The 10818-nt window shown below is 46.1% G+C and overlaps 1 protein-coding gene across 1 annotated transcript in view; it reads left to right on the forward strand.

Moving 5' to 3' along the window:
• Window positions 1-10818, forward strand: part of EP400 (E1A binding protein p400) — an 81885-nt gene that overhangs the window by 5745 nt on the left and 65322 nt on the right. Inside the window, exons 2-6 of the mRNA XM_006874083.1 lie at window positions 4666-4668; window positions 6984-7078; window positions 7768-7772; window positions 8862-8969; window positions 9270-9655. Coding sequence (XP_006874145.1) covers window positions 4666-4668; window positions 6984-7078; window positions 7768-7772; window positions 8862-8969; window positions 9270-9655 — 597 coding nt within the window. The remainder of the gene's footprint in view (window positions 1-4665; window positions 4669-6983; window positions 7079-7767; window positions 7773-8861; window positions 8970-9269; window positions 9656-10818) is intronic.

The raw sequence follows: 10818 nt of genomic DNA on the forward strand, positions 1-10818 counted from the left end.
GCTTGGGTCAGGCGCTACCTTAGTCCTCAAGCTGACATCTCTGCTCTTCAACACTTTACGAAGTTCTTGTGCAGCAGATTTGCCTTATGTAATACGTCGTCTGATTTCTTGACTGCTGCTTCCATGAGTGTTGATCGTTGATCCCAGTTGGTGTTAGGCTTCTTACACATCTGGAGCCCAGGCACAATGAAGACAAGCACCGCCCAGCTCTGTACCAGCCTCCCAGGCTTTAGCTGTGCTTGACTCATTGTTGTAGCCACTGGATTGTTCCATCTTGTGAAAGGGCTGCCTCTTCTTTGCTGACCCTCCACCTTGGGGCATTATTGAAACCCAGTATTCAGATGCTTGTTTTAATGATTTTGATACAACTTAGATTGAAGAATGGTCATGAATTTATTAGCAGGGCATCTTTGCTCTTACTGCCTGGAGGACTGCAGTGCAGGGATGCGTGTGGGCCACGTGACCCACATTTGACCTGATCGAGTAGAGGGGCAAGAGGGCCAAGGGATGCTTGTAAGCTCATGAAGATGACATGCAGTCCCACGGTGACACAAGCTGAACCACATGGAGTTACTGTAACACTCCACAGCTTGTCAGAATCTAATGTGATGCAGGGCAGTGGTGTTCCTCATCCACACTGGGTAAGAGTGATCTGAAAAAGGTGAGTACTTGTGCCTGAGATGCTCCAGCTGACGTGGAGGATGATGCCCTAGCAATGTTGTCTGTCAGAACTCCAGTCTGGAAGGAACCAAAGTGTCCATCGGCCCAGGGTGGCTAAGGGAATTTGGTCTTTCATACAGCAGAATGCCATCAGGAGTGAGAGTGATGAGGTGTAGCTGCTGCCTGCCCCAGCCTGGGCAGAGCGTTCTGAAAGGGTGGAGATATGGAGTTCTCCCAGGAGAAGTCTTGTAATCTGCAACTAGGTACAGGATTTTTATTATTAACTCCAGAGTTCTCAGTGTTGGATATAGAGTACTTTGTGTTTGCTTCCAAGGGGTTTTGGGGTAATTGTTGAGTGCAGTTATTAAATGCTAAATAATATTGGCATGATTATTCACATTGGTTTATTAGATCTTTAAAAACCACCGTAATTGGAAGGTTTTTATCTCTCTTTTTTTTTCTTCAGGAATTCTGATGATATAGAAAGTGAATCATTTTAATCTTACAAGTCTAACCCAATTATTGCTGATTTTTTATGGTACATACATGTTCATATTTTCAAGTGTATAGTTAAAAGTTTAGTGATCTGAGGTGGTATCTCAACTTGCTTTAATTTTGGGAAGTTTGATTGTGACATGCCATGGTAATTTTCATGGGGATCTATCCTGTTTAGGGTTCATTCAGCTTCTTGTATGCTTATCGTCTTGTCTTTCATGTTAGGGAGGTTTTCTTCCAACACCTCTTAAGGACAGTTTTTTCTGTGCTTGTCTCTTCCTGTTCTGGAATTTTGATCACCCCTCAGTTGTTCCTCTTCATGGTGTCCCACATAATTTTTAGTCTTCCTTTGGATTTTTTCATTCTTTTTTTCTGATTGTTTTTCTAGTATACCAGTATCGAGAGATTTTTCTTCAAGCTCACTGATTCAGGCTTCCATTGCTTTGTATATGTTTCTTTGCCCTTTCAATATATTGTCTGTTTCTGAGATCTTTCTATTAATCTCTGGATTTCTAATGTAGGTTTGTATTGTTTCAGAATTTGTATTTATTTGCCTGCTTGTTCTAGGAGTGTTTTCCTGAATTCTAAAGTTATTTTTTCTGTGTTCTTCTTGCGTTCCTTGATCTTTTCATCAGTCCTTTGAAGGTCCCTATTATCAACATCTTGAATTCTTTTTCAGTTAGTTTTGTTACTTTTTCTTCCTCACAAACATCTTTTGGCTCTGCATCTTGGTCATCTGTTTTGAGTTATTCTCTCTTGTTTTTTCATGTGAGCTGAAATTGTTGGCTCTGGGGCATTGTGAGGTTGTCGTATTTGTAAAAACAAACAGTGGTGGGCCCAGAGGGGAGAAATCTCAGGTGGTGGGCGGTGGGGAGGCTTCTGAAATTCAAGGAACTCATGAGCTGGTTGTGGAAGGTATGTGACAACAGAGTTCCTCGCCCGAGATGGAGTTTCTGCTGGTCTCGGTGTTATCTATATTGAGGGCACTCAGTCTACAAGTAGTCTGTGGGGACCCTCGATGGAGCTGATTTCAGTGCCTGGTAGGACCACAGGGAAGCTGTGTGTGAGACCAGTCAGATCCTAGCCTGGTGGCTTGTCGAGTTCTATAGGTCTGGAGCCAAGCCCACCTAAATCCGGGCACCACAACAGTACACCAGGTGGTGCAGCTGGCCCCTAATCATGCTTCTCCGAACTCCCAGAGAGCAGTGTCTGCTCTGGGGGTGGATGTAAGTGGGACCTGGTCCCACTTCCGGTCACCAGGGATCATGGGAACAAAGAGAAAGTTCCATCTTTTCGTCCCATCTTTTCCGACATCTGCTCGAATGTCCAGCTTCCCTCTGCTTGCCAAAGCTGCATACAAGATGGTCAAGCTGCATACAAGATGGTCAAGCTGCGTCGGGACAGCTGTTCACCATTCAGTGTCCCACACTCGCCGTTCCTGCTCAACCTCTCCTCCTAACAAGTACTCCATCCACCTCTTTAACTTTCTTCTGAAGTTCATAGTGCCAGAATTTTTATCTATGTCTGTTTTATTTTGAATCTTGTTGTAAAGGGTCCATGTAGTGCATCTGACTAGTCCGCCATCTTGCCAGAAGCCTAATATGCTTTAGAAAGAAGGTATCATGTGTTTTTTTGTTTCTTAGTTTAGGTTTCCTCTCAGTTGTCATTGTATTATTATGTGCTATCAACTGATTCTGACTCATCACAATCCTCTAGGACAGAGAACTGCCCATAGAGCTTCTGAGGCTGTACATCTTTATGGGAGCAGACTGCCTTATCTTTCTCTTATGGAGCAACTGGTGGGTTCAAACTACTGACCTTTCAGTTAGCAGCCAACCACTTAATCACGGTGCGATCAAAGCTCTTTGGTCACTGTCGTCGTTCGGTACTGTCAAGTTTGTTCCAGCTGCTAGTGAGCGTATGGAGTAGAAATGCTCCATAGGGTTTCCACGGCTTTCATCTTTACAGAAGCAGATGGCCACTTCCTCCTCCTGTGGAGCAGCTAGTGGGTTTGAACCGCTGACATTTTGGTTAGCAGCCCAATGCTTAACCATTGCCCCACGAGGGTGTCTTTGCCATTGCCATTGCAAAAATTGTACTTGGTTGCTTTTAGGAATCTTGAGTTAAGAGAGACCGTATAAGTTATCTCAGGCCCTAGTTCTGCTGAGATCCTTAGGAAGGTGGGCACCCCGCTTTCTTCCTGACCCTCTCTGTCCTTTTGTTGACAGCACCTAGCCTTACAAAGTGGCCTTTGCCTTTGTTGGAAGGTTCCGGTCATGGTAACACCTGTGCATTTATTTGTCAGTTTCAATTGGACTGCCAGCTACTCCGGGTCGGAATTCTTGCCTTCAGAGAAACAGTTCATGTGGTCCATGTCCTAAGTGGCCTTTCCTGTGGTCACAGGTCTTTCCTTTAGTTGATCTTTTTCTTGGTGTAGTTCTAAACTCTTTGAAGTTACATTCTAGTTTCTATGGATAAATTCTGCTTTGGCACTCAGAATGATATTTCTATTATAGAATAACACTTTTTTTCTTATGAAAAAATTTCCCTTAGACTAGATGGTTTGTAATGTAAAATCAAATGTACATATGAAAGTCAACAGTGTCTTTCCCAATTAATTACTTGTGAAGATAGTGAAGATAAAAACTGTTCTGCTAACCAAAAATAAGTATCAGCTATGTGAGTCCTGGTGTGGTGCTGCGGATTAATGCGCTGGACTGCAAGGTAGGTTTGAACCACAAGGTTGGCGATTCAGCTGCACCAGCCGCGCCCTGGAAACCTTAACAGGGTTGCTATGAGTCAGAACCGACTCTATGGCACTCAGCAATTGACAAGGTAGCACTGCTAACTGAACCTAGCAGCCACGTCTTGGGAGTAAGCTGAGGCCCTCTGCTTCCATTAAGCTTTACAACCTCATAAAACCCCATGGGGCTGTGCTACACTTAGAATCCACTGGCCAGCAGCAGCTTGGTTGGCTTGTTTTATTGACAGGGTGCCTGGAGGAGTTTGCACGCATGCAGACATGGCTCAGTTCAGAGAGGGAGACTTCCTCCGTGCCCTCTGAGGGGCAGATATTTTAATGAAAGTGGAAACAGCACATTTCCCAGGACCATTGCTTCAAAGCCGGCCACTTGCCCGCTATATTTTTGTGGAGTCTGGGTTGCAGATACGATGTGTGAGTTGTGAGTGTGGTTCTTCTCTGCTCCCTATTCAGTTCTTTGGGTCTGTCTGACTTAATTATAGTGAGCTTGGAAGTGGAGCTCTCCAACTTTGTTGTTCTTGTTTTTAAATTTTTGTTATGATTTTGATGAAAGTTCACAGAGTAGAATGACTTTCATTTAACAATTCATACACATTTTGATTTATGACATGGATTGTCAGTGTGACGTCACAGCCTGTGTCCTCCCTGTAGTTCTTGTTTCCATGTATCTTTCCTATCACTTCCTGCCTTCTCAGCTTTATTCCTCAGTAACTGCTGTCCTTTCAGTGTTAGATAACTGCTCTAAGGAGCAGGTACCTCCCTTTCAGGCCTGTCTATCATTTGGCTGGAAGTTGGGCCACCGGGGATGAGTTCAGTTCCAGGTTTCATTGGTGACTCAGGGGTCCCCCCAAGTCTCTATCTGAGCAGTAAACCTGGTCTCTTTTATGATTTTGAGTTTTGTTCCTCATTACCCTCCTCTTCTATCTAGGACTTCCCTACGAATCTTATTCCTTTTAGAGTGGTCGGTAGTGGTAGGTGAACACCACCTAGTTCTGGCGTTAAGGTTGGGGAGGCTCCAACTTTCTTTGTCTTTTCCAAGATCTTTTCTTGTGCATCACTAGTTGGCTACTAAGCCTGCCCAATGATATTTTGATTTCAGATATTCTGTTTTCCAGTTCTAGAATCTTATTTTATTTTTTTTAATAGCATATATATATTTTTTTCTATTGAGATCTACTCCCTTCATTACAACTTTTTTGTTGTTTTTATGCCCATGGATATAATTATTTGTATGTCTTTAACTTAATGTTCTTGTCTGCTAATTCCAGTTTGACTCATCTTCAGGTTGCTGTCTGTTGAATGTGCATCGTGTTTGATGGTCTTGTTCTTTGTATTCTGGGTGAGTCTTGAATTGGGTTGTAGACACTGTGAATGATTTGCTGTAGAGACTTGGGATTCTGTTATGTTCTTCTAAAGAGTAGGGACTGTTTTGCTTTAGCAGTTTGTTAAGGGGATGGAGCTGAGTTCTTGACCTTGCCCAGAGAATGCCCCTGCAGGCCCAGTTTCAGAGTCAGCTGGAGAGCATCCTGCTTAGTTCCCTTCTCCTCCCAAGTGCCGAGTCCCTGCCTCTGTCTGCCAACCTTTCAGTATTTTCCTCTGTGCCTTCTAGAGATTATGGTTCTCTGCAGTATGCTTGATAGGAAGTAGTTGGCCATTCATTACTGGAAGCAGAATCCTTATCAATTAAATAAAAATGAGTATTTTTAAAAAATTTTTTTATTGTGAATCGGGTGAAAGTGTAAAGAGCACATTGGTTTTCCATTCAGCAGTTCATACACATTTTATTTCCTGTGATTGCTTGCAAAGCTCCACACTGTAACATTCTCCATCCGCTTCCTCTGTGGGCTTCTCGCTGCCACTTGTCCTGTCCTGTCTCTTTCCACTTTCTGAACTTTGTCTCTGGGCAGGTGCTGCCTTTTGATCTGGTATGGTTGATTGTTCTAAGGAGTGCTTACCTACCTGGTGTTATCGTTCACTTTGTACGTCTGTTGTTCGCCTGAAAGTTAAGCTACAGGGGTGAGATCAGTTCCAGGCCTGATTAATTGAAAAATAACTTCTTTTGACCGTGTAATATGTGTTTATTATAGAACATGTGGGAAATTCAGAAAACCATGCAAGATACCCCAAGAACTGCCCCCACGATAACTACTACTAACACACTGGGGCCTGTCCCTCAATGAATTTGTATTCTCCCCTGTAGACCCTTCCATCCCTGTCAACCCTGGTAGGGTGCTGTCGTGTGGAACACACTTGTTTTCTAGCTGACTTCCTTTTCAGACATTTGCCCTTCCCCCAGTGGTGACTAGTCTGTAGCAGGTTTGCAGTAACTCTGTTCAGGCATCTGTAGGGTCTACGTTTTCCTCAGGGGAGATGTAGTCAGATCATTGCATGATAACGTTGGAGGTAGTGACTGTCAGGAACAACCGTCCCCAGCATTTGCTGTGAATGTCAGGGTGGCTGGTGCACACAAGTGTAGAAGGCACAGATGCAGGCTTAGGTCTGCAAGGCCCCAGACTTGTTGGTGGCCTTTTGTTTGAGCAGTAGTTCAAGTAAAACATAACCCGTATTACCTTTCACAGACCTATGTGTCAAGGAGAGTGCTAACTGCAAAGAGGACCCCACATGGAGGTCCCAGGTTAGCTTATCACTGACGGGGGCACTAGGTCCGTTCAGCGTGCTGTGCAGTCTGTGTGCTGTTCTGGGTGTGAAAGCCTCCGCGGGCCGAGCCTGCTGCTCCCGCATGGACCCTCTGCTCTTACTCCATGTGCATAGCCAGGGGTCTCGGAGGGACTCTGGATCTGCACTCACTTGAAATCCCACTGAAAGCCAGAATCGTAGACTCTTTGCAAGGTCTTTCTTGTTCCTCCACAGGTAAGTTAGACTTCTAACTCTCTAGTATGTGTAAGGAGACATTAGGTTTGTGTTTCAACTTGACCTTGTTCAGATCACATTTTGTTACTTGAGGAGAATGAGGTACGTATTTTGGATAATGATGATAGTCTCAGTCTTGATTTGTTTTTGTAACATATGTCAAGTCTCAAGCCTCGCTTTTCTGTCTTCCCCACAGCAAACACTCACAGGGAGCCTGGTGGCTGCGGCGGGCAGCGCGCTAGAAGTGGACCCCTTCCAGAGGCAGCAGTCATTGCCTCTGTCAGCAGGTATGTCCTGGCCAGATAGCCATGGCCTCAGGGGTCCTAGTCCATGAGCTCCAGGGAACTGATTTTGGGTGAATTTCTCTCCACTCTGAGAGTTTTTCCTGTGGGGATTCCAGCTGGACAGATTGTCTGTGAGTGTGTGAGTCGTGTTTGCGTAGGTGTGTCCCCTGCTGATCCATGTGTGTGTACACAGGGTTCCTGGGAGATCAGCCACTTGGCAAAGCAGGCTTTCTTTTCCTTACTGATTTTCCCTTCAGATCAGAAGCACATCAGTAAGTATAAGTGAGATCTACGTCTAAGTTGAAATGACTTGCCCAGTCCCTGACACAGACCACCATCAATGTACTGTGTATTCTTGCAGACCTTTTTCTGTACACAGGCATTGCTGTCTTTATAAGTATTCAAGTGTTGTGATTTTTTTTTTACTTAATAGGGGAGCTTGGAGGTGTTTCCACGTCATACTTTCTCGTTGTTTTAGACAACCACACGGTCTGTCATGTGGATGGTGTGCCACGTGTTCAGTTGATCACACCCATGTGCACTTGGATTTGTTCTTACTGCCCCTCTTTTCAGTGTAATCAACAAAGGACTGAACACCTAGCCTCCTGTTTTCCTGTACAGTTGTCAGTCTGTCCAGAGGAAACGTCCGTAGAAATGAATGGGTGCTGAAGTGTTGATGTTGTCCCTCCCATACAGGGCAGGTCTCCCTGTTCATTTACTCTGGTTCTTTCACGTGTTCGACGTTTCATTTAGTATGACCAGCCTCTTTCCCCCTGCCGGTCTTGTTTCGATTTGGACCTAATTTTGGGTAAAGGAACCCTGATGATGCAGTGGTTAAGCACTTGACTGCTAACTGACAAGTCAGTGGTTTGAACCCACCAGCTGCTCCTGAGGAGAAAGATGAGTTGTCTGCTTCTGTAAAGATGTACGGTTTCAGAAACCCTGTGGAACCGTTCTGCTGTCTGACAGGATCCCTGTTGGAACTGATAGGGCTTGGTTCTGTTGAGTAACGGTGCACACTGTCTTTTCATGTTAATTAACCACTTGTGCATCTGCTCCTCTCGCCTTGTTGTCCATGATACTTTGCCTGTTTTTTTCACTCTGGTTGTGGATCTTTTCCTCATTAAATGTAAGAGCTTTCTGAGTGCTAACTGTCGTTATCAGTACTATATAACTTTCTGAGTACTAAGTGACAAACTTAAGAAAGTTTGTGGGAAAATGTCATTATCTTTTATTTCAATTTTTTCATGAACTTTTTGCATTGCCCTCATATATTAGCCTTTGTCAGTTGAGTGTGTGGCAACTATCTGTCTCAGGTTGCTGCTTGTCTTTTGTACTCATATGCCACTCTTTTTAGTAGTATATGCTTACCGTTCTTACCTTTCATGATAGTTACGTGCCATGGAGTCCATTCCGACTCATAGAGACCCTGTACAGGGTTTCCGAGGCTGTAAATCTTCATGGGAGCAAAACGCCTCATCTTTCTCCTGTGGAACAGCCGGTAGTTTCCAACTGCTGACCCTGCGGTTCCCAGCCCAATTCGGAGCCACTACACTACGTATCATAATAGCATTTGGATTTTGGTTCATGTGTAGAACAGCTTCCCTTTTCAGAAACACATGCACATGTTTTCTTTCTGCTGTTGCTGCTGTTATGTCATAGTCACCCTGTATACACTGCTGAGGAGCAGCTGGTGGATTTGAACTGCCAACCTTAGCAGTCCAGAGCTATCCTACAGCACCATACCAGGACTCCTTCTTTTTTTTTTTTTTTTGTAATAATTATTCTAGATCAATCTAAGAGACCTCGACTAGAAGTGGGTCACCAAGGGGTAGTGTTCCAGCACCCAGGGGTGAGCCCCGGCGTTCCTCTCCAGCAGTTAATGCCGACAGCACAAGGTAAGCTCTGCTGGTGTGTGGCTTCTGTGTCAAGGCGGCTTTCTCATGGCAGAGGGCTGAAGAGCCCCGCAGGCCCTCTGGTAACTGTAGTGGACCACACGGCTCCTCGCCGCTCTGCTCTGCTCTGCCCTGAGCTGTTTTGCACTCTGTCTGTGGGGCACTCATTCCCCAGCCCTGCGTGTACTGTCCCATTCTCACCAGAGGGACGGACTTCTAGGGGACGGGCCCCTTGTAACTCACTGGCTGGACCACTTGTGGATGTCCAAGTCAGTGTCATTGGGGTTTTGTTTGGGTTTGCAGGAGGGATGCCCCCCGCTCCACAGGCCACACAGCTCGTCGGGCAGAAGCAGAGTCAGCAGCAATACGACCCTACTACGGGGCCACCCGTGCAGAATGCTGCCAGCCTGCATACCCCGCCACCACAGCTTCCCACCAGGCTGCCTCCAGCCGGCGCCTCAGCCACGGCAGCGCCCTCTGCGATACCATTTTCTCAGCCGCCACCTCTGGTAGAACCACCTACCCAGCTCCAGATCCCTGTGAAGGCTCAGCAAGCTCCCGTGCCCATCTCTGTGCCCCTGTCCAGCCAGTTCCCGGCTCCCCTGCAGCAGCCAGTCCAGCCCACGCTCCACGTCCCAATGCCTGGGAAGGCCCACCTTCAGGTGCCTCAGCTCCCCGTCCAGCCCCAGGTACACCCGGACATTGTTCTGTGCTGTCGCAGGACTGGACAGGTTTGGTGCCACACCACAGTCTTAGCAGTTACTCGCCTACTTCACAACACAGTCACATGGTAGATAAAGGGCAGTGCCACCGCACCCTTTGCCTCTGTAATTATGCAAGGGGTCTTCAGAAAGTTCATGGATAATGCAATTTAAAGATCATGGAACTTTTCCATAAATGTTTTGAAGCTCCTATGTAGTTATGTTGCTAAGTAATAGAAACAGATCGAATACTGTTTAGAGCATGGTGCAGGGCGTCCATGTGTATGCTGGGCCATTGTCTCTGTTATCCGGTGACTCGGGCAGGCACTGAGTAAGCAAGGCCTAGTGTCAGGATCTGACTGCACTCCTCCCCAAGGTGGGCACCTGCCCTGGGCCTTTTTTTTTTTTTGATTGTTCGCTCACCACACACCTGAGAGGGCCTTTCTTCTTGGACGTGGTAGCCAGCACAGGTATTCGCAGTGCCCTCCTTCTCGGCTCCGTTTCCTCAGATGCATGCACGTTCTAAAGTGTTTATAGTGACCGTCCTCAGTTCCTAAAGATGACTGGGGCCGAAGGGGGCAGGAGTTAGGCTGGAGCTCTGATGCCTGGTGACTTTCTCCTAAGGGCTATCAGGTCCAGTCCTTCCCCTCCCCCACCTCAGTTCTCCCTATGGGCAGGTCGTCAGGGTCCCACTGGAAGGTAGAATCTTTCTCTCTCTCTCTGAGACACACACACACACACACACACACACACACACACACACACACACACACACACACATTGAAGAGGAGAGCCTCTGAGGCCAGATGGTACAGCAGCATGGCAGGGTCCTGCTGCTAGTGAGTGGGGGTACCTGAATTTGACCCCAGAGTGGTTCCCCAGCCGTCTCCCAAGTATTCCCGCCCTGAGAATGACAGTGCCTCCCTGGAGGACAGTGTGTATTTCTGGGCTGTGGCCGTCTTTAGGGTCTGGTAGAAGGGAATCTCTTTTCAACACATTCTCTCCTTGATCCACATACTGCTTAATAGTAGCCTGGTGACTTTTCCTAATAGTAGTTTTATTTACCTGTGGTGTTTTATTTACCTGTAGTGATTTATTTACCTGTAGTGATTTATTTACCTGTGGTGTTTTATTTACCTGTAGTGATTTAT

The sequence above is a fragment of the Chrysochloris asiatica genome, unplaced genomic scaffold, assembly GCF_000296735.1.
Source record: "Chrysochloris asiatica unplaced genomic scaffold, ChrAsi1.0 scaffold00261, whole genome shotgun sequence".
NCBI lineage: Eukaryota > Metazoa > Chordata > Mammalia > Afrosoricida > Chrysochloridae > Chrysochloris > Chrysochloris asiatica.